The sequence below is a fragment of the Gallinula chloropus genome (genome assembly GCF_964237585.1).
Source record: "Gallinula chloropus genome assembly, chromosome: 10".
NCBI lineage: Eukaryota > Metazoa > Chordata > Aves > Gruiformes > Rallidae > Gallinula > Gallinula chloropus.
This window is the reverse complement of record NC_140095.1, coordinates 9,075,550-9,103,070: the sequence shown is the minus strand read 5'-3', so window position 1 is coordinate 9,103,070 and position 27,521 is coordinate 9,075,550. Positions and strand designations below refer to the sequence as shown.

Here is a 27,521-nt window from a genome sequence, read left to right as displayed (position 1 = left end):
GACTGAGAGCAGGATACTACCTACAAGGTGATTTAAAGCCTGCATCCTGGCTGGAAGTATTATGCATGTTTTCTTTTATTTTCTTGTTTCCTCTTATTTTTCTAAAAATAAAAATCAAATTCGACTTAGCACTGTGACTAAGAAATTATATAAACCAGGTGGACTTAGCCACAGGGTATTGCAACTCTGATAATTAGCAATCTCCTTCAGGACAGGGAGAGGAATATAGGAGGCATTTCTGATTACTTTCTAATTCAATGAGGAAAAGGAGTTTTTCTTTGTGTTTCTTTCCACATTACAGAAATTGAGTCGCTCACCTAGAAGCTTTGCTCAGCTGCCATTGAGCTGCTTGTGGAAGACTGGAAGAAGCTCTTTGCATTTAATGTGAAAAGCTGCTTCAATTTCTTCCCACATCTTTGCAAAGTCCCACAAAATTCCTCTTTGTGCAACACAACCATCAGGACAGATACTCTGAAAAGGTTGAGCAAGTAAAAAGTAGGTTTGGTAGGGAAGGTTTGTTACAAACACCTTATATTCTATTTCCAACAATTTTTTGTAGCCAGTTGTAAAACCTGGAAAAGAATAGCACAAGCTGTTAAGTAAAGCACTGCTAATTATTGAGAGGTGGCCTGCCTGGGTTTCACACCTTGTGCATCAGAGTGGTATTGAAATGATCACAATGACCTACATTAAATGTCTAAAATCGGAAGCCAAACTACAAGGGCTAATGACCAACACTATTTTGAATCCTGCTAAGATGTTAGCTGCAAAAACACCCTAAACCACTCAGTTTAGTCATTCTTTCCCTATGGATGTGACAGAAAGTTGCCCCCAGATGGAGTAATCCTACAATCAGATGACATGACTGCTCTGCTCTGAGCGTGAAGAAATTGATGTGGAATTTCTGCAGCTTTCATTCTAGATTTCCCACTAAGGAAGGTGAATTACCAGCTCATGTTACACCTCAGACTTGTGAACCATTTCCTGACTCTCATCTGTTGTGGAGAGAGAGGTATGCATCACACCTACAGTACCAACAGCGTCATGGTGAACCGCTGCTCACCCACAGACCCGAGGACTCATGCTACTCCTGGAAATACTGGAGTGCACACAGGACTGGCACTGCCAGAGCCAGGTAGAGCTCTGATGATGATGCTGTGCCACCTTTCTTTGCACACGGGTTGTGGATCCTGTGCTGGCTCTGATTCAACAGCGTGTAACGGGCAGAACAGGCAGACATCAAAGCCAGCATCGGAAATGTGGTTTCTGAGCCAGAAGCACCCGAACGGATTGCTGTGGGGACCCACAGACTTGCCTTAGAAGCAGGACTCAGCAGAAGAGCCACATGCTCCCCACAACTCAGTTACCCTCAGGTCTATTCATCACTTAACCAGGCTGTTGGAAAAAGCGGGTTTGCTGTGGGGTGATCTGCTGTCACCCGGCTACGTTGGATGACAGGGCTGCCAGGTCTTCTAGCAGGTGACCTGTCAGCTCTGGGGGCAAGGGCTGGAGCTTTCCACTGCCACAGCTGCCGTACCAGCACTTGCAGGGGCACCGAGCCGTGGCAGCTGCCTGGAAACATCACTAAAAAACCCTCTGAAATTATTGTTTTACAATTGTGTTTTTAATAAAAGAGCTACTGGCTTAGCAGGGGGAGGGAGAGGGCAGGAATCACGGGGTGCAACTGGGAGTCTCCAGGACAGGGCAGCTGGGAACGTTTGGGGTTGAGGAGAGGGGCCATGGGGGCAAGGAGAGTGGCTGGGGGGGATGAGAAGGGGTCCGCGGGGTGAGAAGGGGACCAGGGGGTGAGGAGAGAGGCCAGGTGATGAAGAGTGGGATGATGGGGTTGAGGAGGGGCGACATGGGGGACAGGAGAGGAGAGGGGCTGAGGGGGATGAGGACGGGGCTGGGGGGATGAGAAGGGATCTGAGGATGACAAGGGGGGCTGGGGGATGAAAAGAGGGGCTACAGGGAAAAGCCGGAGTGGAGTTTCCCCGCGGTTGCCCCCTTCCCTCTCGCCTCACACAGCCTGTGGAAGAAGAGTGGGTGGGGGCGATGCGGCCGGGTGTATCTGCGGGTCAGCTGGGCAGCCCCGGCCTGCTGTTACAGGCAGCCGGGCTCGGCGGGGGGCGGTAGCGGGGCGGTAGCGAGCCGGGGCCGGGGCGGGGCTCGCCATTGCCGGGGCGTGTCAGAGGCCGCGGTGGCTGCCGGGGGACGCGGGATCGCAGCGGCGGACGGAGGTGACCGGCGTGAGGGGAGCGGGCATGCGGCGGGTGCCAGCGGGTAGGGGAAGGGCCGCCCCCGCCCGGCCCTGGAAACTGTCCACCCCCGCTGCAGCGCGGGGCTCCGGGCGGGAAACTCCCGCTGCCCACCTCTGCCCCGGCAGCGGGGTTTCTCCAGGAAATGCCTTTTCCCAACCGCAGAGGTGGCCTTGGCAGGGCCGAACCCCCACGGGCCTTCCCTGAGGCGCCCTGGGGGGCCCGGGAGGCGCCTGGGCCCGTCCCTGGGTGGGGAGTGGGGGGAGCCCGAGGGGCGGGTAGGAGCGCCCCGAGCATCCCTCCTGCGGCCGCCCGTCGGAAACACGTTGGGGTAGGCGTGTTCGTAGGGGCGAGGGACGGGCCGCGGGGTAGGAGCGGCCTCCGCCAGCTCCCCGGGCCGCGGCAGGGGCTGCTCCCCCCGGGCACAGGCCCAGCGAGCCCTCCTGCCCCGCTCGACCCCCCGCAGCGCCGGGTGTCCTCAGGCAGACGCGGGCGGTACCGCGGCTCGCAGGGCGCCGGGTGTTGCGGTGTAAAGGGGGAATAACCGCCGGGGCCCGGGTTGTGTCAGGGGCGTTCAGGGCGGGGGTGCGCTGTGGGACAGGGACTTGCTGTTGCCGCTGGTTTTGGTTTAATGACCAGCAGCGTGGCCCTTCGTGACACATAGTGAAGCTCTGGGCCCGCTCCTCGGTTTAAAACAGATGAGGGTACAGAAGTTGGCGATGCAGAAGGGACTTAGATGCTCCTTGCAGGAGCTGGGTGGAACCTCAGAACCAGGCCGGCTTGTGGCTGCCACTGCAGTGCCCTGTCTCAGGTTTAATAGCATTCGCTGCTTGTTGCTGCATTTCTCACTGGCCTGGATCTCTTTGGAAAATAAAATGCAGCCTGTACCTGGTGATAACAAGAGGATTCAGATCTATTTTAATTAAAAATAGGATCACAGTCCCCCAAAGCAAGGCAATAAACTGAAAATCAGCTGACCAGATCTCTGGGTGAGAAATCTGAGGTATTGTGGAGCAGGTGCTGTGATGTCTGACCAGAGACTGGAGGAAGAATGTTACTCTTGACAAGAGGAAAAGGTTTATTATGGCTTACAAGCAAGCAGTAATATCTGAACACAGCCTGCCTGGATGGTAAATAATGACACATCTCTCTGATTCCTGAACCTAAGGGGAATGGGAAGAAGTTCCATTTTCCACAGACATCTCTCTGAACAGTGTTAGAGACATAGCTCATTTAGAGATCTACTAATATTAATGCCCTTAGTAGACACACCAAATAAAAACCACAGTGGAGGTCGCCCATGGTGTTAGGTAATTTGGTGTACTAGGAATATTTTGACAATTTCTCTCAAGCCAGAATCCCTCTGGTCCTAAAATTGCCTTAACTGGAAAGGGATGTGGCTCTTGCTAAGTGTGACTGTGGCCAGAGCTGATTTATTAACAATGCTTTTATGTGAACATGCTTTCTCTGTATTCTGCACCTTAAGCCATAATTGAAGAGCCTTGGCTGTGTTTTTTAAGATGTTCATAGTATTTTTTTACCTGTATAGATGTGTTGTCAGCTTCCAGTGATAACGCTGTGATTTTTGCCTTCTGGGTTTTCCCTGAAGCTTTGTAACATTGGCACTTCTGACTCTGGGAGAGAAACAGTTCTGCAGAAATGTCCAAGATTGAGAAGATGAGTATCCTGGGAGTGAGGAGTTTCGGGGTGGAGGACAAAGACAAACAAGTTATCACTTTCTTTAATCCATTAACCATTTTGGTGGGACCAAATGGTGCAGGAAAAACGGTAAGGCTTACTCTGTGTTTGGTTTTGCACTGTGAGTAGCTCTGAAAAGCCTCAGAATATAAGCAGTGATCTCTGTGGAAAGGTATTTATAATGTAGCCAAAACCTTGCTGCTTACCATAAGTATTATGGGGGTTAGGTGTTATTGGAGAGCTGCTTTCATGCCTGCAGTTAGCAGAGCACAGGTTGATATTTTTCATAGGAAAGTGATCCAGGTGCTGATTAAAACCAATTTTGCTAAGTATCATATTGTCACGATACTCAAAAAATTAAAATGTTATTTCTTATTTTCCCTCCTCACATGTTTAACTCATTTGTAAATATTTAGTGTTTTTCTGTGGTTGTGCTTGTAGCCTGTGTTGCTTATTCTAAACTGCCATTATAACTCTGTGCTTCTGTTTCCTAGACCATTATTGAATGTCTGAAATATATTTCCACTGGAGATTTTCCTCCTGGCACCAAAGGAAACTCATTTGTTCACGATCCAAAGGTAAAAGTCATAGTGACTAGATCTAATTTCTCTTTACTCCCAAGTCAGCTACTTAACTGCACTCAGTGTTGTGATGGAGACAGGGATGCTCAAGTTCTAAACAGGCTTGGGTTGACCCAGGGAGAGGAAAAAAAGAGCTGGAGGAGATGAGAACATTGCCCACAGCTGGGAAGGCACATAGAGGAGAATTCCCCTTACTAATTTCTTTTATTTCCACTAAAGGTGGCCAATGAAACAGATGTTAGAGCTCAGATTCGATTGCAGTTTCGAGATGTAAATGGAGAGCTCGTAGCCGTCCAGCGATCCATGGTCTGTACCCAGAAAGGCAAGAAAACAGAATTTAAAACACTTGAAGGTGTCATTACTAGAACAAGGTCAGTTGTCAATTTTTTTTCCTTACTTTGGCATGAAGATCAGTTTGGGATTTGTTTGTGAAACAAGAGAAAACTTCATAAGTACTCCTTGAAGTAGCTTGTAGATGACTGTTGAATGTCCCAACCAAGTACATTCTATGATTCTACCAGTGCTTGTAGATTAAAGCTGTGTAGTTTTATCACTCCCTTCAGTTGATTAAAAAATCCTACATTTGATAACCACTAATTTAAGAACTTCTTGTATCTATTAACTTGCATTTGTTTGAAGACTGGATCCATAACACTGCAGTGTGGAAGCAGCATTTTATGGAGTATATAAGCTTTACTTCCTTTCGCACCACTTCCAGTTTCAGATCACTGCTGGCCTGTGTTAAACTGTGATCTCCACTATTACAGAACTGTGTTTACATAATTCCAAATCTATTTTGCTGCCTGTGATGGTTCTGCAGTTTTTAAATGTGTAACAGTCATCAATGCAAATACTGTCAGTGCTAAATGCATGTGTGAATGTGGTAATTGTATGTTTTAAAGCTGTTACTCATTACATCTTTGACTCAGTACATTCCAGTGAGATTGCACTGTTAAAAATGCAGTTTACTTTTGAAAGGATTTGCTAGTAACTGTGGGGATTTTCTTTATCTGCCCTCCGTAGGCATGGGGAGAAGGTCAGCCTGAGCTCCAAGTGTGCCGAAATCGATCGAGAGATGATTAGCGCCCTTGGTGTTTCCAAATCGGTGATTAACAATGTCATCTTCTGCCACCAAGAAGAATCCAACTGGCCCTTAAGTGAGGGGAAGGCCCTGAAACAGAAATTCGATGAGATCTTTTCAGCAACAAGGTTTTTCCTCTTTACTGTAATTAAATATTAACTAAGAAATGTCTTCTCCAGTAACGTAGTTGTTAATGAGAATATCTCAGGCATTAATTCATGCACTGCTGTGGCTGTATTGCAAACAGAATCTGAAATTCTGATGGGCTTTTTTTTTAAAGGTATATTAAAGCACTTGAAACACTCCGTCAGGTACGAATGAAGCAAAGCTCTAAAGTAAAAGAGTGTCAGACAGAACTGAAATACCTGAAACAGAATAAAGAAAAAGCACAGGAGATCCAGGATCATCTTAGCAACAGAGAGGCTCAACTGGCTGCTTCCAAGGAGAATGTAAAATCTATTGAGAGTCAGCTTGATCCTCTAAAGGTAATTTGCATGGCATTTATTTTAAAGCATTAATCATAGAATCATAGAATCCCAGTCTGGTCTGGGTTGGAAGGGATCCCAAGGATCACAGAGTTCCAACCCCCCTGCCACAGGCAGGGCCACCAACCTCCAGGCCTGGAGCTACACAAGGTTGCCCAGGGCCCCATCCAACCTGGCCTTGAACACCCCCAGGGATGGGGCACCCACCCCCTCTCTGGGCAGCCTGTTCCAGCCTCTCACCACTCTCTCTGTAGAGAGAGAGAGTTGATTACAAAACCATAGAGACTTGATTACAGAACCATACATAAGTACTAAAGAACACAGGAAAACTTGAAAGCTGGGTGAATTTCTTGGTAAAAATCTTAACACTTTAATGTTGTGTTATCTAATACTTTAAAGCAGAACCAAGCACACCTCAACAAACCTGGCATGTGCCAGTTCAAATCTGTGAGCAGTCATTGGAAGTTTAAGAACTTAGTTTGCCATATTCTTGCCTTGGCGTTTTGTGGGTTAATTTAAAGTACATTTTTCTCAAATGTAGCTGGTAATTTAAACTACTATAAGCTTTAACTAAAACCTAAACCTGCCTATTATTAAAAAATAAAAAGCTAAAAGTTCTATACAATATAGTTAGTTTAAGTGCAGAGCAATTAGTTACGGGCTTCGTAAGACGGTGACACTTTTTACTTACAGCATTCTTTCCTTTTCAGACTTCTCTGGAAGCAGTTGAACAGAATCTCATCAAAGTAATGAGGCTAGACAACGATGTAAAAGCCCTGGAGAGCAGGAAGAGGCAGATGGAGAAAGATAATCAAGATTTGCAGCAGAAGATGGAAAAGGTTGCCTTTTAAATTCCATGCTGCTACCCTTTCTGTTGAAGAATCTTACCTTTTGCTACCCGGGGGACTAAGTATATGTTTTATTATGCATCAGGTGTTGGTGAAGAACATTTTCATAGCCCACATAGCTCACTTGGTACTATCAGATATTGCAAATATGGCTCAAATGAGCTGTATTAATTTCTTTTAATTGGGGTGAAATTGCTTTTTGTAACTTCCCCTCCACCACAGGCTTGCTTGCCAGGAAGACAAGTTCTGGCAAAAACTGTCATAAAAGTGATAATTACTGTGCCCTGCAGTGTGTACCCTTGGAACTATCTACCTCTCACAATACAGTGCTAGCCAACACTTGCTTTGACAGGTATGGGATGTGTCCTGACATTAATATATTGTTCATCTTCCTGGAGATGATGCCTTTCTCTTAAAATTATAAATAATTGCCAGTCTTTTATTGTGATTTCCTTTTGAAACTGTTTTGAGAAATGGAAAGAAACTCTTTCCAGGTAAAAATTAGAGTTGTTTATCAGCCTTAGAAAAAGAGATTTTCTTTTTTCCTCTGCTGCTAGTATCACACTTGTTTTTTCTTAATATAGATCATAGTGTAGAAATCCTGTGTAGGAGGTGTTCAGCTCTTATTTCTTGACTTCTGCTATGGTAAAAACTGGACTTTTTTAAAAAACATCATTAATTGGCTCATAAATTTAGTTATAAAGCTAACTTTGTTGTATTTGGTGTACAGGTTTTTCAAGGAACAGATGACCAGCTAAGGGACAGGTACCAGAACCACCAGAAAACAGTGAAGGAGAAGGAGAAGCGGTTATCGGACTGTAAGCGGGAATTAGAGCGAGCCAGTAAAGAATGCCAGAGATTTAACAGTGAAAAATCAGAACTGCTTATTGAACGAGGTAATTCAGACTTCACCTATGATTTTGTATTTCTTTTTTCCCATAATTGAGACCTGAAATGTCACTGCTGATAAGAACTGAAGGGATGTGCACTGGACAGCAGCCCTAAAGCCTGTGTGAGCTTGGGCTCAGCTGTGCAGTGTGGTATGAGAATCTCACAGGGGGTTAGCATTTTTCTCCTGGGGTTTCTCATGTGTGTTTGTTGTTTCAAGGTGTAACTACAGCATGTAAAACCTTCTTTGTTAAATGGACCATTCTTTACAAAAAGACTCAAACCCCTTAATTTGTGGTGGCACAAGCAGAATCAACCTGGGAGTTTGTTTATGATGCAGTTGTTTTCACTGTCTGAGCTTGGCCTTTAGGGGGTGAAGAAGTCTGCTAACCAGGTGCAGTTGTGTCAGTGTATCTTAACCAAGACAGACATGAAAGCTGAATGCTTGGTGTGCTCAGTGTCTCAGGTGGGGGATGTAGGCCAGTCAGAGGGCTTTAGGGTGATGTTCCTTCGTACGTTGTATATTCTCTTCTGGATGGAATTTCAGGAGAGCTGCAGTAGTTGAGACACAGCATATATGTTTACCTAAAACATGTTTGGGCTTTGTTTGCTTGTATTTATCAGAATGGGGTTTTTTCAGTGTTCGAAAAATCTTTATTTTAAATTCTTGTTTTATTTATAAAAATTCAGTTACCTGAAACAGCAGTCTCTCCAGCTAAAGCTTGGCTCTCTTCTGGAGCTTTTTGTGTTGTTTCAAAACATTTCAGTTCCAAAGACTTAAAGAAAATTGTTGCAACTGACTTTGAATCCTGAATGTATCTTCTGCCTCAGGTTTTGAGTGATTTATGTCACGTTTTCTCTCTGTGAAGGTCGTCTCCAGCTGCAAGCAGATCGTCACCAAGAACATATAACAACAAGGGATTCATTAATTCAGTCTCTGGCAGCACAGCTGGAATTGGAGGGTTTTGAGAGAGCACCTTTCAATGAAAGACACATTACCAGTTTCCAGAGGCTGTTGAAGGAGAGACTGGAAAGAGATACAGAAGCTGCAAATCATTTAATGGTGAGAATTTTGTTGGCTTAGTATTATAGTTGGTTATTAGTGTGTCATGGGTCTGTATTTGTCTTCATGGTGCTGGGAGGAAGAGGAGGAATGTTGGAGGGAGGAAACTGAAGCTTTTTTTTTCCTTCTAAAATTCTTTATTATGGGCTGCCTGCTTTTTTCTGTGGGAACTGGCAAGAGAGGTGATCAAGTGACCTGAATGGCCAAAGCCATTGAACAGGCAGCTCTTCACATGGGCTTTTCGCAGCAGCCCTCTCACCCAGGTGGATCACTGACAACCTAAAAAGCCTGAGGAAGAATTACAGTGGGCAGCTGGCTTAAAAATAAGCAACTTTTTGTTGACATCATCTTCAGAATGGAGTTGCTCTCACAGAACAGGGCTGGGATGATGCATCTGCATTTTTCTGGTGCAACATTTCATCAGAAAGTTTTTTTACGAGTTCTGGTGATCTCAGGATTTAAGTGCCTTGGATTACAATGGTGAATAGTTGCAAAATAGTGTGAAGAAGTGTTTGTAAATGCCATTTTCCTGTGAAAAAAATTTTACTGTGTTATTGGTGACTTCTTTCAGAGAGAATTTGCAAGGAAAGAAGCAATGAAGCAAAAACATATAGATGAAATAAGAGACAAGAAAACTGGATTAGAAAGAACCATTGACCTGAAATTGGACATTCAGAGTAAGAAACAAGTTGAGCTGAAGAATGTAAAATGTGAATTGCAGCAATTGGAGGGGTTTTCAGACAGGATTCTGGAGCTGGATCAGGAGCTTGAAAAGACAGTAAGTTAATGTAATTGAAAAATTTCTAGTTTGAAATAAAACTTTTGGCTTTATCACTGGGGAAAAAAAAAAACCTCAAAACAAAACCCTTGGTGCTTACTCCATCTGCTTTTTTTTGCTGCTTTAATACCCTTTGTGCTTTGCCTGTTAGATGTTGGACCCTTTGGGTCAGGGACTGCTCACTGTTTTTGTACACTGTGTGCATAGAATATGCTGCTTCTGCCTGGTCAGTTAGCAATAGGGTAATAGCCACAGCTGGTGATATTGTAAGATTAGTTGGTCTTAAATTATTAGGCCAGAAAAATGCGACCTGAAGTGTTACATTAACTCAGTTTTTCCAAATCACTTCCCTGTGAGATGGGCTGGTTGGTTGGAAGCGCTTTGTGCAGGGAAGTGTAAAGCAACAGGCATTCCGTGTCCCCATTGAATGGCTGGTTACACCTTTGGAGCCAAACGTCTTGTCTGCTCATGGGGTATGAACTCAGTGCCTGGAGGTGTTTCTTCTGGCCTCCTCACTAGGATAATTCCAAATTTAATCTAGACTAGATGCTAAAATACAGAGAATAAATACCTGTTGTGGGGCTGACCCTGGCTGGACACCACATACCACCCAAAGCCACTCTGTCCCCCCCATCCTCAGCTGGGCTGGGGAGAGAAAATAGAAGGAAAGGCTCTTGTGTGGAGATAAGGACAGGGAGGTCACTCAGCAGTTGCTGTCATGGGCAAAAAAGACTCGACTTGGGGAAAACTATATTAATTTGGTAACAATGAAATCACAGTAGGATAATGAGAAATCAAACTGAACCTTAAAACACCCCCCACTCACCCCTCCCTTCTTCCTGATTTCTCTCCCCCCAGGGCAGAGGGGGATGGAAAATGGGGTTTGGGGTCAGTCCACATGTTGTCTCTGCCTCTCCTTCCTCCTCTGGGGGAGGGCTTCTCACATTCTGACCCTGTTCTGGTGTGGGGTCCCTCCCATAGAAGACAGTCCTCCACAGGCTGCAGGGGAATCCTTGCTCCACCATCACCCTCCATGGGCTGCAGTGGGACAACCTGCCTCACCAGGGTCTGCTGCAGGGGAATCTCTGCTCCAGCGCCTGGAGCACCCTCTCACCCTCCTTCCTCACTGACCTGGGGGTCTGCAGCCCTTCCTCTCACATCTTCTCACTCCTCTCTCTGGCTGCAGTTGCTCTTGGTCTTCCGCTGTTTCTTCCCCCTTCTTCACTCAGCCCTTGGCCTTGGCCAGCAGCAGGTCTGTCTTGGAGCCGGCTGGCATTGGCTCTGTTGGACATGGGTGAAGCTTCTTGCAGAAGCTCCCCCTGTAGCCCCTCCACTACCAAACCATTGCCACACAAACCCAGTATGAGTGAGCTTCCTGAAGTTAATCATATGCCTGTGGCTTATGGTAAAAGCATGAGCAGCTTGGGGCAATACTACATTTCAGACTAGTGCATCCAGTATCTGCTTTACTTTCCCCATGTCAACTTCACAGCTGTGGTCCTGTTTCATGTCATCTTTACAAATCTTGTAAGCATCATTCCTGTAAGAGCCAATGCTGCTGCTGCTGGGCAGCTTACAAGCTTCTTTCCTCTTTCCTTACTTAGAACTTTATCAAGTAGTGGAATTAGTTTATGTCTTCTGAGGTTTTACGTTTTGTCTAGGAACACGAGCTGGAGAAAGCTGAGAGGAACAGCAGTGTAGAAAAGCTCGAGCTGGAAGTACACACTCTGCAAATTGAGAAAATAAACCTGGACAAAGCTCTTAGGAAGCTGGATCAAGAGATGGAACAGCTGAACCTGCATACCACAACAATTACCCAAATGGAGATGCTGAAGAAAGACAAAGTAAGTTTTCTGTCATCATCTCATAAGAGAGGGATGTGAAATAATTATGGTCCCTTTGTGTGGTTTGGGGTGTTTTATCAACAATCAGAAGCCGTTAGTGACATGAACGTGAAGATAAGAAATGTCATTTAAAATGCTTCATTTCCCAGGCAGAGAAAGAAGAGCAGATTAGAAAAGCAAAATCAAGACATTCTGAGGAACTGACATCACTGTTGGGATACTTTCCAAATAAAAACCAACTTGAAGACTGGCTTCATGGTAAAAGTAGAAAGATTAACCAGACAAGGGATAATCTTGCTCAACTGAAGTAGGTGTAATTTAATTGACTATGTCTCTATTAGTATTTATGTAAAAATAGAGTTTAGCATGCTTAATGTACTTGTTCCTTACGTTAATGTATTGTTGTTTGTTTATCTGTAAAATCAAAGCATCCTGCACAGTTTGTGTCATGTGTAGCTGATACAGTTTGTGCTTGGTCATAGAATCATGACATTTGTGGTATGTCAAAGGCAGCACTAGAAGCAGATAGCAAAATATTATCCTGGAACATCCTTAATGGATTATATCAATCCTAGCTGAATCAGTGTCCTTGGGGTGCAAACTGCTGGTTGTCTGTCTGTCTTATACATCAGGTTAAATGAATTTAAATGAAACGTTTTGTGATGCACTTAGATTACAGGTCTGATTATGCACTCTCTGCTCTGCCCTCATGAGGCCCCAGCTGGAGTCCTGTGTCCAGAGCTGGGGACCCCAATACAAGGAAGATATGGGGCTGTTGGAGAGGGGTCAGAGGAACTACGGGGATGATCAGAGGGCTGGAGCAGCTCCCCTACGGAGAGAGGCTGAGGGAGCTGGGCTGGTTCAGCCTGGAGAAGAGAAGGCTGTGGGGGGACCTCATTGCAGCCTCAGGAGCAGAGGAACAGGAGGAGAATCAGCTTTTTAAAAGGGTAGATAATGGAGATGGGGGATGGAGTGGAGCTGGAGGAGAGAAGGGTTAGATGAGATATTGGGGGGAAGTTCTTTCCAGAGAGAGTGGTGAGGTGCTGGAACAGGCTGCCCAGAGAGGGGGTGGGTGCCCCATTCCTGGGAGTGTTCAAGGCCAGGTTGGAAGGGGCCCTGGGCAACCTTGTGTAGCTTCAAGTCTGGAGGTTGGTGTCCCTGCCTGTGGCAGGGAGTTGGAACTCTGTGATCCTTGGGGTCCTTTGCAACCCAGCCCATTCCATGATTCTATGATTAATAAAAAGTTCATGTTGTAGATTTCCTGAAAAATCCTTAAAGAAGAACTGGTGAACAGCTCTGTAAATATCAACTTCACGTTAACGTCTCCTCTTAGGGGTTTTGCTTAAAGAGTTTGCAATCCTCATTGTCCTGTAATAAGAGAGTTCATGCATTACATTTCAGCAAACGACTGGCATCAGTAGAATGTCACAAAACTTATGTCAACAACGAGCTGAAAAAAAAAGAGGCCCAGTTATCCCTTCACGAAGCGAAGCTTTTCGACGTCTGTGGAAGCCAGGATTTCGACAGCGACCTCAACAAGCTTCAAGATGAAATTGAAAAAAGCTCAAAGCAGCGAGGTAAATTTATCTAGAACTCTGCTTTTTTACCCTGAAGCTTGTGTTAAATGCGAGCCACAGATGTTGAGTGGGACAAGCAGCACAGAAATCGACTTAACTGAATCTTTTTAACACACCTTCCCTGTCTTTGCCACTGTATTTTACACCGAAGCAGGATCAGTTGTTTTAATTCTTTCAGTCACTTCATACAGTAAGAGGGTTAGCTGCTCTGGCTTACTATGTACATGGAGTGTGAAAGTCTCGGAGCTGAGGACATGTCTGAGTGCTTGGAGAGGTGCAGAACCACCTGCCTTTGGTGTGGGTTTGGCTCACAGGGCCTCCTACTGACTGAAAGCAGGTAGCTTCTGAAGGAAGTACTGCTGTTAGTTACAGGGGGATGAGCAGGGTTTAGTAACAGATACTCATAGAATAATTCAGGAGGTGACCTGCTGAACTCAAACCAGGTCACTTGGGGCCATTTCTGCTTCCTACCTTTGTGATTTTATGGGTTATAATTTTGTCTTCACGTATGGCAAACTTGTGCCTAGTTCAGGTCTGATTATGCACTATTTGCTCACCATAAAGTCTTTTATTTCTTCTTAACCCAGCTGTGCTTGCTGGAGCCACTGCTGTTTATTCACAGTTCATCACACAGCTGACAGAGGAGAACCAGTCCTGCTGCCCAGTTTGTCAGAGGGTTTTTCAGACAGAGGCCGAGCTGCAGGATGTGATCAGTGACCTGCAGTCGAAGCTGCGCCTCGCTCCAGACAAACTGAAATCAACAGAGGCTGAGCTGAAAAAGAAGGAGAAAAGACGTGATGAAATGATGAGTCTTAAACCACTGAGGTAAAGTCCTTAAACCACAGGCTGCTTTATTGCAGGTGCTTGGGTTCTTTTATTATTAACAGTTACACAGACATCAAGGAAGCTGTATTTTAGTGCTAGTGAGTTCATTCAAAAATCTCCTTGTTGAGATAAATATTTTCCTAGCATTTGTTCTTGGCTATTTTGGACTTTGTTACCCAATATATAAAATAGTTTAATATTTCTAGTCCTTTGGAGCTTCTCACAAGAGGCTAAAAAAATGCTTCTATACTTTCTTTTCTACTGTTGATTTACACTATACAGGCTCAGTTCCACTCCTTGTCCTTTATCACTGTAATTATAAACAGGCTGATTTTGTTGTTACTGAAACACTTTAATACCTCATCACCTTAAATATGTTTCTTGAAAATGCTGAAATGGAAATTGTAGAGACAGAGTGGGGACTAAACCTGTACGAAACACCCCGTTATAATACCTTTATTCACATCTCCTTTAGCAATCATTTTTGCTGCTGGCAGTTTTGTATGAATTATGATGTTCTAAAAAGGTGTCCCTGGATTCTGTAGTGAATTCCCAATGCCTTTTATGTTTTCCATCACTTGGGAATGCATCTCTGTCTCTGATAACCCATATTAGATCAGACTGAATTTACTGCTTCATTTTAGTTAATTAAAAAGGTTTTTATGTTAGGTTTGCTTGGTTGGGTGGGGGTTTTTTAACTTTGAAGACAATGCAAAAAACTAACAAATCCAGAAAAGGTGCCTGCAGTGTTTTCCAACTTCTGGGTTGAATTAGCCTGTATTTTTAAAGCTATAAAAATACTAACCAGGCTGTTTTGTTGGTGCTTCCAAGCCATAAACAGATACCACTAGCCCTAAAGAGTTTTTGTCAGTCCAGTTTGGTCTTTTTTACTCGGTATAGGAACAGCAGTTAGTGTGCAGGCTTCCTGCCAGAGAGTGAAGAGGCTGGAGTCTCAAGCAATTTGCAGACTGTTCTGAGAGAACTGGGGGAATCTGCTAGAGGATGGACCTTGCCTTCGCAAGAGGGCACTCTTGCACAGTGGATTTAGACCCTTGTGAGCACTTGCAGTAATTCAGTTAAAAAACAAAGGAGAGTGTTTCGTCTCACCTGTCTAAAACAAGGGCTGTATTTCCTTACTTGGGTAGATAACCTCACTCACATTGGATTTTGTTAAGGGAATACTATTTTAGCTAAATTTAGCCTTCTGCTATTAAATCATAGCACAGATCTTGTGATCTTGAGTGTCTTGGAATTTATGATGCTGGTTTTGACAAAGGGAATGTTATGGATTTCTGTTTCCTTTAAGACAAACTGTAGTTGAACTCCAAGATAGGGACATACCAGACCTGAGGAACAAGATCCAGAATGCAAACAGGGATTTAACGGGCCTGAAGGAGGATATAGAAGAACAGGAATCAGCCTTGCAGACAGCTTTATCTGAGGAGGAAGGAGGCAAGGCACATCTACAGGACATAACACTAATGGAAAGGTACCAGGTATGCTTGGTGATTTCTTTTAACATATAAAACAATACTCACTTGCTAACCCTGAACCATGTAGGTACCCAAGAATGTGACAGAACACTGAGTTCTTAAGACCTTTCAAGCCAAGTGACAATACTTTAAAGGGCAGCATAGCATACATGATGTTGATCCTAATAGCACTTTAAGCTTTATGTAATGATGTTTTTCAATTATGTGCAATAATAACTGGGAAAAAAAGGTATGATCCAGACCTTGAGCAGCACAAGTGCACCAAAGTGTGTTTCAGTCCTCAGAGTGGGCGTCTGTCATCACCATTCAGCCTGTTCTCAGCAGCTGCTCAGAGTGCTTTCTGAGATCTTGTTGTGTGCTTCCTTGTTCTGTGCTGTCTGAATGTATGCTAAGGGGGAACAGTTGCCCTACGCTTTCTACTATGCAATTTGAGACTGTTTTGAACAGTCTTTGTGCCTTTAAAACCAACACGAAATCTTTGCTCAGCTGAGAACCACAAGAAGAACAATTATCTAGAGAACCTGAGGCCAGACAAAGGACTGAGAGCATTTCAAATAGTCACGTGTGCCTCAAGCCCCAAGCTCATTCTTGTGTACCAAAGATGAACAAAAAATACATTGTTAAAGATGAATACAATAATAATAGTACTTTTCCTCATCCTTCCAGACTGATATTAGGGATGTTGAACGAAAAATTGCTCAGCAGGAGGCTAAGCTGCTAGGGGTCGATTTAAGTAGAACTGTTCTACAAGTAAGCCAAGAAAAACAAGAGAAAAAACACTTGTGGGATACAGGTGGGTCATACACTAACCATATTTCATTTTTATATTGAAAAGAATGTTCCCAACTTGCTGCCATTAACAATTTAAACTTCAGTTTACTTATTTTAAGTTTTGAAATAACTGGATTGTAATTGGGTGTTTTGGGGGGAGGGCTCGTACTGGCTCGATTTAGAGTTTAGTTTTCATAAGGAGGACAGATGTTTTTGGTAACAGATTGACTGTTTCACCCTCTTTTCATCCACAGTTAATGGTAAAATTGAGTTAAACCAAAAACTCAAGCAAGACCAGCAAAACCAGATCCAGCAGCTAAAGAGTACAGCTAATGAGCTGAAAGCAGAGAAACTCCAGATCTCCAGCAGCATGCAGCGTCGTCGGCAGCTGGAGGAGCAGTCAGTGGAGCTAACCACTGAGGTCCAGTCCTTAGGCAGAGAAATCAAGGTATGAAATGTTCTTAATTGTTAACCCTTAGTGTTATTGTCCTGGGGTGGGGGGAATAATCTTGTTACATTCAGCATTTCTCTGCAATCCAAGCAAATAAGATGTTATTTTTAAATTTTTATCCTCTTCTGCTACTGTGTATCTTGGAGAATTTCTAGAACTTTATTAATATATATTTTTACTTCTTAATCCCCCCTCCAACCCAACAAACAACAAAACAACCAACCAAAAAACCAACCCTACAGTAGTAAACTTTTATTTTTACTGCTTGAAAATTAGTTGGTCTGTAACAGAAAGAGAAAATTAAAAGGACTTTTCTCCCAACTACTTTTCAGGAAGCAAAAGAACAAGTACTTCCTTTGGATACAACTTTAGAAAAATTGCAGCAGGAGAAGGAGGATCTAACAAATAAAAGGACTGTGAGCAACAAAGAAACACAAGAGAAGGTTGGTTCGCTTTTGGTGTAGCTGGGAGATGGATTATGCATGATTTTTCAGACATGGATGGAAGCTGTGGTAATGAGCTTGCTTTAGGAAAAAGCAATGACTTCAGTGAATGCTTTAGATTGGAGCAGCTTTTAGGGAAGATAAGGAACACACCCAAGTCAGGAGATGAACTCAGTTGTAATTAACCTTTGATAATCTTGTCAAAAGGCTTTCTAGGGAGATGTGGCGATATTTTATAAGCCTTTCCCAGTAGATCTAAGAGAAATGGCAATAATGTCTGTATTCCACACTAGCCAAGAGACAAGAACCTGTTCTTCTCAGAAGCTGAAGACTTCATTAGTAAATTAAAGGCAGTTATGATAAGGAATTGTTCTTTAGACTGTAGTGTTTTCCAGTGTCTAATCGTTGATACAGACTGTATGAGCTCTTGGCCATAAGACTGCGTTTCATCTGAAATGTTTTCCCTGCAGATAAATGCTGTAAGAGAGAAAGCTAAGGATATAAACAAGTATGTGAAAGAAATTGAAAACTACATTCAGCAAGGAAAAGATGACTACAAAAAGGTAATCTAAACCCCAGGCAATGTAAAATTGACATTAAAAGTGCTCCTGTGTCTGAATCATATGCTGGTTTATTTCTTCAGCAAAAGGAGTCTGAACTTGAAGAGGTGAATTCTCAGTTGGCTGCCTGTGAGAAACAGAAGGAAAAGATAAGTAAAGAGATGGAAATGATTCGACAAGATATTGACACTCAAAAGGTAGATGTGTTGTTTTACAGCAAAGTTTGACTTGCGTGGTTGAAATAATGTGGGGGTTTGGTTTCAGCCTGTCTAGGTCCATAGTGGTGCAGAGTTTTTCTCCTCCTGATTTACCTAATCATTTGTTTGTCAAAATAGCTGCTATACACACAGCAGATTGAAAAAGTCTTGAGATTAGGATGTGCAAAAGTAGATGTATTTAAAAAAGCCCTGTATATCTAATCATCATGGTGTGGTATTTCCAAGAGGGCTGAGTCTTTGGGATAGCAGCCAGCGTTTTCAAAAGCACCTTTGTATGGAGAATGCCACCTGCCTTCTGAAGTAAGGTACCACACTGCAGGTGGGATTTTGTTGTGTAGTTACAATTCTTGTGTATATATTGGAAATACTATTTACATTGTTTATTGGAAAGATGTCTTTCCCCATTCTGCCACACCACTTGCTGTCTAACCAAGATGAGGGACTTTGTTAAACCTCACTCTCCATTACTTGCCCAGTTGGAAACATCAGTATTCACACACAGGATCACTCTTGTGTTTGCCTGTGACAATAAATACTGGAAGTATTATTTCAGTTTGAATTATGTAATAATGCTGCTGGGTTCCATTGTTGCCTGGATCTAGCACAAGGTGAGTTTGCACTGTGGTAACTCCTGTTGTTAATTATTTCATGCTTGCAACATATTCTAGAGTTGTGCAGAACTTTGAGAATTGATATACTGAAACATACAGCTTCTTGCTTTCTCTGGAGATAGATCCAGGAAAGGTGGCTGGAGGATAATCTTACTTTGAGGAAGCGCAATGAAGAGCTGAAAGAAGTTGAAGACAACATAAAACACCTTGTGAAGGAGATGGGAGAAATGAAAGTCCCACAGATGAAAAAGTAAGCATCTTCAGAGCAGAGCAGCATGTTTTGTGTGAGAATTCACTGGATTTCTGAATGTAATATCCACGGGGCTGTGCTGTTTCCTGGACCACCTTGCTCCCCATTCACACAGACCACTTCCTCCTCCACGCTCATGTTTGCATCATGTCCCCATGACGACACCGTAGAGGAGTCTGAAATAGTGTAGAGCTTTCAGCTGGAGATACGTGTGTGTGTGCATGTGCTGGTTCCAGCCTGACACGTGGGGTTTTAAGTCACTCCCACTGTTAAAGCCACATTTAAAAAATCATCCATGTCTCTGGATAAGAAGATTTACTTTTCATTTTCTCACTTATGCCCCAGCAGCAAGTTTTACATTTATTTCAGTAGTTACATACATTAATTGCTTGATAATAAACACTTCTGAAAAGGAATTAGCCCTATGTTGGTTCTCCAGTTGAACCATTTATTTAGCTTTCTAAAGATTACCTAATGAATTCTTCTTAATTTCCTCAATATCTTAATTTCACCTATGAAATTATTTTATATGTTTCTACATACAGCCCTTTGGCACTTCAACTTGGTAACTTGCTTCTCCCACTCAGAATAGTGATTTTAATATGTTTGTAACAAACTTAGTATTTTTATTTCAAGAATGTCTTCACAGTACTGGTGACACTGGAATTATTAGCTGTTACAGGCTTCAAGAGAAGGCTGTGGGGGGACCTCATTGCAGCCTTCCAGTACCTGAAGGGAGCAGAGAAACAGAAGGGGAATCAGCTTCTTAAAAGGGCAGATAATGGCAGGACAAGGGGGATGGAGTGAAGCTGAAGGAGGGAAGGGTGAGATATTAGGGGGAAGTTCTTTCCAGAGAGAGTGGTGGGGGGCTGGAACAGGCTGCCCAGAGAGGGGGTGGGTGCCCCGTCCCTGGGGGTGTTCAAGGCCATGTTGGATGGGGCCCTGGGCAACCTTGTGTAGCTCCAGGCCTGGAGGTTGGTGGCCCTGCCTGTGGCAGGGGGTTGGAGCTCTGTGATCCTTGGGGTCCCTTCCAACCCAGCCCAGTCTGGGATTCTATGATTCTGTGATTCATAGATACAATAAAATGAGCTACTGTCTAACACAAGCTCAGGATTAGAACCCTGATCAGAAAATGATGAAATGCTAAATACAAAAGCTTTATCTATCCATTCACAGTGAACAGAAGCATCTGGAGGAGACAATAGAATCCCTGAAAAGGAACCACCACGTTGCGCTTGGCCGGCAGCGCGGGTTCGAGGAGGAGATCGTCCGGTTCAAGAAGGAGCTTCGGGAGTCCCAGTTCAGAGATGCTGAGGACAAATACAGGGAGATGATGATTGTGATGAGAACAACAGAGCTGGTGAACAAAGATCTGGACCTTTATTACAAGGCTCTTGATAAGTAAGTACTGTCATAGGAGGGTAGTTCAATGTTTTAGGCTTTGTTACTGCTGCTAACCTTGAAGCACGAGCAGCTTTCAGTTGCAGACTTCCTGGGGTAGCTTGGAGGCAGTAAAATGAAATTTTTCTTTCTTTACAATTCTTTCTTTGAGGTACATAGCTGTTTCTCTTTATAAAATCAGGCATTTAAATATTAATGTAACATAACAGGATACAGCTGTTTTATTAAGGTATGCTATTAGCAGCAGAGGAGTGATAGGCTGTAGGAAATGTGTAAGTTAATGTATGTAATGTACATACATTACTGACTGACAGTAATTGGAGTCTAATGAGTCAGAGAGGTCCAGCCATCATATGGTTTAACATGTTGCAATTTGTATTTGCAGTGCAGCGATTCCAGCTGAGAGATAATAGTGAGTGAACCCAGCACATCACCCTCCTGTGCCTTCTCTGCTGAACTCTGGGTGTGAAATTATCTCTTGCTGTGTTGCCTGTGGTAGTTAGAGAACATCCAGACAATAAACCTGCTCAATTTTGGCTTTTCTGTGAAAACAGGTGGAAGAGTCAGGGGAGCTTCAAGCTCATCCTGTTCCTCTACTGTTGTTTTTTTGCTGGACTTTAAGCTTTTGTAAGCATGTCTCTCAAGATTTCCCATGTTTCTCATTTCTTCCTGTAATTTTGGTTTTCTTTGAGGTTTTTGCAGGGAAGTAGAGGAAAGTATTACAGGATACACAGTGGAAGAACATGTTTCTTAAGAGTCTGTCTCACATACTCTCTCAAAATACATTAACTCCATGAGTTTAGGGAAGGTGAAATCTGTGTTTAAATCATTAACCAAGATCTCCCTTGCATAGTCTCTCATACTACTTTGGTTTCTATAATAGTGTGTTTCAGCATCTTCTGGTTGTATCTTAACATGATTAAGATAGGCTGGGTAGATGTCATCTTCCCCATGAACATCTTGGGTAAATGATTGCATTCTCATTGAAGAATGTTGCAACACTGAGGTGTTTCTTCCCTTTTTGTGCTTATATTACAAAGACAAGATCAAAAGAAGCATTTGATGGGAAGTGTAGTAAACTTTGTGAAGGGTTCTGCTTCCTCTGGAATCTTGTTTTCTAGGGTTGGGACTGACTGGCCCTAAAACAGGATCTCAAAATTTGTAAAGACAAAGTACAACAAATGACTCTACCAAATAAACCCCCCAACAAACTAACAAATCCCTCAAAAAAAACCCCCCAAAAAAAAACCCCACCCAAAAAAAGCCCCAAACAAACAAATCCCTCAAAAAAAAAACCAAAAAGAAACCCCACCCAAAAAAAGCCCCAAACAAACAAATCCCTCAAAAAAAAAAAAACCCCACCCAAAAAAAGCCCCAAACAAACAAATCCCAGCAAAAAAAAAAAAGCCCAAAACAGACAAATCCCACCTAAAAAAAAATCCCACCAAAAACAAAAGCCACAAACAAACAAACAGGACCCCACCACCACCATTTTAGCCTCTATATGAGCCTAAATACACCATATTTTGTCTTGAATCTGCTATGGAATTGGGCTCTGCTGCGTTGAAAGAGGTCTGGTAGGGCTGGGAAAAGGAGCAGAGAAGAGCAGCAGTGTGGTTGAAGGTACAGCATAATGGTTAGGAAGAGAAACTAGATAGATGAGAACTTTCCAAGTTGACAAGATGGGTTTCAGTGATTATTAAACACAGAGGTCTAGAGGAACCCTGTTTTAATGGTACAATGAGTATGGTTAATGTCAGAATGGAAGCTGATCCAGAATGTATGTGGGGAAGATCTGAATTGTTCAGAGTGTTTAGAATTCTCCCACCTTCAATGGAAATGCACTCCAAGAATTTCTCTTGTAGGGTTGAGACTCTTCTCTGTCTGCTGTCAAACCAGCTATTGTTTCTATTTAAGGCCATGCAGGAAACCAGGCTTGTCATTTCAAGAAAAATAGATAAGCATCACTTATTGGTAATCGTCTGAAAAATCTGAGAGACAAAATGCTAACTCTAATGGCCAGAGATTGAAAGCTCTGTCTCTAGCTGGGAAAACTTAATTGGGTGCTGAGTGCCACCAGTTGTTCTTTAGTGACTTCTTAGGTGGAGGGTTTATGATAAATACTGATGAGGAATGCATTCTTGGATTTAATTTAGTAAAGAGTTGAAGATGCTTCCTTCTTTCTTCAGACCTGACAAATCCTTCTAGAGTTGATGCTTCACTATTTCCCTGAATTTTCCCAGTGTTTTCTCCTTCCCATTTTCAGACATTTCCCAAACAGGTGGAAATAGGTCTGTGAGAGAGGAGGTAGGAAGAGGATGTGCAGAAGCCCATTTTGAAGCATATTTTATTTCCAGCTTATTTGGCATAAACTAAGCAAGCGTTTTTCCATTACAGAGCACTTTTTCTTTAAAAAGCTGAGTTAGAAATGCAGCATCCTGTGCTTTCTTGAGTGCTTTCATAAGGAATCATCTACTACTGAACTGAAATCGTGTTGATAATACTAACCAGGGAAATGACAGATTATGCTGAAGAGAAAGGTAGCTCTAGTCGTGGCATCTGCGTGGGTCATTACAAGAACTGTGGTTTTGGAAGAATGCACCTCATGTGTAAACTGTAAATCTCTTAAAGTCAGGGAAGCTTCTGCTCTGAGCCACTGACTGCTAATCTTCTTGTCTTCACTGCTGTTCTGCTTCTTGAGTCTCAGCTGCTCGTGAGAGTAGGAGTGTTGATGCAGCAGAGCATGGTTAGTCCTCAGGGATTTCTGCATTCAGAAGGATCTGGTATTTACTGTGGGTTTAGTAAAAGTCTTTAGGGAATGAAAGGGAGCTGCTGCCTTCCTTACAGCTCCTTTTGGCCACAGCAGCCCATGGGTGCACCTGTAACAATCTCTACTCTTGGTTTGCCTTCCTTAGAGCAATAATGACATTTCATAGCATGAAGATGGAAGAAATCAACAAAATCATCCGTGACCTTTGGCGAAGCACCTACAGAGGACAAGGTTTGGGATGAAACTTCTTTTCTATTGCCCATACACATCCATTCAGCACTGAGCAGGGCATCCTGGAAAGTGTTAGCTCAGATACTGAAAATCCAGGATCTGACATACCTGGTTGAGTCCAAAGGCTGCATCTGTTGGTCCATGCTCTAATCTCCCTTTTATTATTATACAGTTAGTTACAGAGGTAATTTTCCCTTTTCCCTGTTCTCCAAAGTGAAGGTGCCCTTGAGACAGGGGAGCTGCATGGGTTCATTCCTGCAGTTCTGGAAAACAATGAAATTTCACAGATAATCTATTAGTGGGAGTTCTGTTACAGGCTTCAAGAGAAGGCTGTGGGGGGACCTCATTGCAGCCTTCCAGTCCCTGAAGGGAGCAGAGACACAGGAGGGGAATCAGCTTGTTAAAGGGCAGAGAATGGCAGGACAAGGGGGATGGAGTGAAGCTGAAGGAGGGAAGGGTGAGATGAGATATTAGAGGGAAGTTCTTTACAAAGAGAGTGGTGAGGGGCTGGAACAGGCTGCTCAGAGAGGGGGTGGGTGCCCCATCCCTGGGGGTGTTCAGGGCCAGGTTGGATGGGGCCCTGGGAAACCTTGTGTAGCTCCAGGCCTGGAGGTTGGTGTCCCTGCCTGTGGCAGGGGGTTGGAGCTCTGTGACCCTTGGGGTCCCTTCCAACCTAGACCAGTCTGGGATTCTATGAATGGATTTTTTTGCAGTTACTGCCTATTATACCTCTCAACTCTGTGTAAGGCTGTGATGTTGTTAAAGAGTTTTAATAATGTAAAAACCCCATAAACCCTGTTTCCTTCCCATTTTCAGATATTGAATATATAGAAATCCGTTCGGATGCAGATGAGAACGTCTCAGCCTCTGATAAGAGAAGAAGCTACAACTACAGAGTGGTGATGATAAAGGGAGATACAGCACTGGATATGAGAGGAAGATGTAGTGCTGGACAGAAGGTAATGGCTTGTCATTTTTTAGACCATGGTGAAGAGGATTCTGAGGATTGCAAGAGGGAAACCCTGAAGGGACTGTGAAGAGCAGGTGGCTCCTCAAACAGTTCTGTGGGAGTTTACTTCTCTGTATCTGGATTTTGCTGACAGCATGCACCATATGATTCTGAACATCTGAGACCTATTTTGGGGTGCTAAAATCCAGTGTTTCACTTGGGGACTGGTGTGAGTCCCTGCAGGATTGAAGGGATCACCTTCCCTCTCTCCAAGTTTTTCCATCCCAAGGGCTGGCCCTTGGTCTTCTTTTCACAACAGCATTGACCTCAAAGTATGAGAATACCTCTTTTTCTCCCTGTTAGGCTATACCCCCCTACTGCTGAGTGTCAGTTCATGTCACCAAGTATCCTTCTGTGCCATGCTTTCAGGAGTTGCATGTCACTGTGTGCTCTGTGTCAGCGCTGCAGCCCAGCCCTTCACAGTCTCTTACTCACCTGCCCTGCCAGTACCAGCCATCAGAGGCTCTCCATAGTTAACCACACATCTTCCACGGGTTGGGGCTTGAGAGTTGTTGTTTCCACCTGTCTGTTATGATATGACAGAGCATCTATAATATTCCTAAGCAAGAGAAAAGAACTCCCCACCAGCCTTGCTTATCTGCCTCCAAAATCACTGTACTGGGGTTTTTTAATGTTTTGTTGTTGTTAATGGTATGGAAAATCCCCATGAGATACTTCAGACCATGTGAGCTTACAGCAGAAAACTTTACTTCTTCCTCAGGTGCAGCATTTCCATCAGAACAAGCAATCCTCCTAAACACAGAAATAGTAGAAAAGTGGCAAAAATGCAGACAGGGCTGCTCAGATTCCTTCCCTGCTCAACACTGCACCCACCCTCTGGGCCTGCTGTTGCTAGACAATGTGGAGAGCTCTCCCTGACCTCAGGTCTCACTGTGCAAGGTGCCAGTGGCAGCTGAGCAGAGGAAAATGCAGTGGTACAGGGGAGATGCTGTTTCATTCCTCCCTTGCAGCAGGAGGTGAAGCTTTCTGGTTTCATTTCCTCTGCGGTAGCTGAAGGGTTTATAATGGCAACAGATTTAGATCTCTGTTGAGGAGCTATCACCATTATCTGTGGTAACAAGCTGCCTACTGCCTTGCCTCCAGAGTAGTGATTCCCACTGAGGTGCTTGCATCCCACAGAGCTTCACTGGCAGCCAGGCCTTTTCCCCAGCCCAATGCTGCAGGCAGGAGTAGAAAATGAAATCAAGGATCAAACCAAAACAATACACAGCATCTTGAAGGGCATACAGCAATAAAATCACAAAAGGATAATAATGCATGAGAAGAATACTGTGTTGTTGCTTGAATATGAAAAAAAGCTGTCAAATTAATTCCCACCCAGGTGTAGATGTCTACTTGGTTTTGAAAATTCCATACTAACTTTTTGGGGAAATCCAAATCTTCTTACAAAACAGCAATATAGGCAAAAAAAGTGTCCTCTCCTAAAGTAGTCTAGAATGTTACGTTAGAGTCCTATGTAAATGAGAGTGAAACTTCCTCTTCAGAGTTTCTTTGCTTATATATATTCTGAGAATTCTTTGATCATGAACTGTGATGCCAACAGTTGTGATAGTTGGAAAGTATTTTTGGCAGCACAGTTTCCATCGAGTGTTCTGTCACTCTGAGGGCCTAAGGAGATGTGTTAACATGCCTGATGGTATTATTATTACAGACAGCTCAGGGGGTAAATCCTGCTGCCTTCAGTTCTAGTAAGGACTCAGGAGTTCAGTAACTCAGACTTGGATATGGATAGATTTTTACTGTCCCTGCTGCAAGGGGGATGGGCTTCCCCACCTGCTTGGAGAAGAGAAGGCTGTGGGGGGACCTCATTGCGGCCTTCCAGTCCCTGAAGGGAGCAGAGAAACAGGAGGGGAATCAGCTTGTTAAAAGGGTAGATACTGGCAGGACAAGGGGGATGGAGTGAAGCTGGAGGAGGAAAAGTTTAAATTGGATATTAGGGGGAAGTTTTTTACAGAGAGAGTGGTGAGGGGCTGCAGCTTTTCAGTGACTCCTTTGATACTTGCACTTTGGGAAATACCAGCACATCATTATGCAAACTTCAGTCAGGATTTGTAAGGGCATTAAAAATAACACCTTACTTGTGGTTCCCTAAATGCTTTGAAGAGTGAGCCTCTGGTTTTGGTTTTCCCTTAGGTGCTTGCTTCTCTTATTATTCGTCTTGCTCTAGCAGAAACGTTCTGTCTCAACTGTGGCATCCTGGCTTTAGATGAACCTACTACCAACCTGGATCGTGAAAACATAGAGTCTCTGGCACACGCCCTGGTGGAGTAAGTGGCCTCTTCTTGTGCAGCTCAGGGATTGGTATCTTCCAAATGCTAATAGCAGTCAGCAGAGGTGAATTGTATTTTAAGGTGGCACATCTTTGTTGATGTCTGCAAATATATGTGCAAAGCAGGAGCCTTGGGAACAGTGGTGGAGGCCCCATCCCTGGAGACATTCAGGTCAGGCTGTAAGGGGCTCTGAGTGACCCGATCCAGGGAAGATGTCCCTGCTCACTGCAGGATGGGACTAGATGGCCTCTAAAGGTCCCTCCCAACCCAACTCATCCCGTGACTCCCTGTCCTGTACCTGGAAGAGGAAAACATTCTTAAGTAATTTGGGATTTTTTAAATCTGGGATAAAAGAGTTGTTAGTGTGTGTTGGATTGCTCAGCAGTTCATGCCAATAGATACATACCTTGGTACTGTGTATTGAAGAGCAGAGTGTGCTGTGGGTAGCTGCAGACTAAGTCATGTCTCTGTGCAGGATCATCAAGAGCCGCTCGCAGCAGCGTAACTTCCAGCTGCTGGTGATCACTCACGATGAGGATTTTGTGGAACTTCTGGGCCGTTCTGAGTACGTGGAAACGTTCTACAGGATAAAGAAGAACATTGACCAGTGCTCTGAGATCATGAAGTGCAGTGTCAGCTCCCTAGGCTCGTATGTTCATTAGGCTTTCAAGTAATTGCCTATTATAGGCTGGTTTAGCTGCCTAATTTGATAGAGCTCAAATGAAGCCATCTGAAAATATAATGGTGTTATGTCATGTACTGCTGAAGATTTGTAACAGTTTTAGGTAGAATCTGAAGTCATCTGACTTTTAAACTCTCTGCCTTTCTGCATATTTCTGTGCTTGGGCTTAATCTCCAGGATTTGGACAAATTTAAACGAATATTTTGAAAATAAAGCTGTGATATTCTTTGGCTCTACCTGGATGAATGAGTGATGGTGTGGCAGAAGCCTGTTCGAACCATCTTCCTTGGCATTGTGCCTTGCAGCCTCTGAAGCCTTATAACCCCCCATGAGGTGATTTGTGGCTCTCCCTTGCTTTGTAACCAAATAAGGGGCTACCTCTTCCCCCCTTGAGCTCTTCTTCCAACAGAAGCT

The 27,521-nt window shown here is 43.7% G+C and overlaps 1 protein-coding gene across 1 annotated transcript; it reads left to right on the top strand.

Annotated features, from left to right (window-relative positions):
• Nucleotides 1–3,917: 3,917 nt before the first annotated feature.
• Nucleotides 3,918–27,320, top strand: RAD50 (RAD50 double strand break repair protein; the record flags this gene model as incomplete). The annotated part of the gene is made up of 25 exons (XM_084268928.1): nucleotides 3,918–4,046; nucleotides 4,451–4,534; nucleotides 4,757–4,908; nucleotides 5,561–5,746; nucleotides 5,899–6,103; nucleotides 6,814–6,942; nucleotides 7,682–7,847; nucleotides 8,709–8,902; nucleotides 9,474–9,680; nucleotides 11,342–11,524; nucleotides 11,674–11,831; nucleotides 12,926–13,101; nucleotides 13,689–13,926; nucleotides 15,233–15,422; nucleotides 16,086–16,212; nucleotides 16,445–16,638; nucleotides 16,974–17,084; nucleotides 17,555–17,647; nucleotides 17,728–17,841; nucleotides 18,596–18,723; nucleotides 19,900–20,124; nucleotides 23,040–23,125; nucleotides 23,942–24,084; nucleotides 26,289–26,422; nucleotides 26,901–27,320. The coding sequence occupies 25 exons, from the start codon at nucleotides 3,918–3,920 to the stop codon at nucleotides 27,085–27,087; spliced, it is 3,939 nt and encodes a 1,312-aa protein (XP_084125054.1). The 3' UTR covers nucleotides 27,088–27,320.
• Nucleotides 27,321–27,521: the final 201 nt, after the last annotated feature.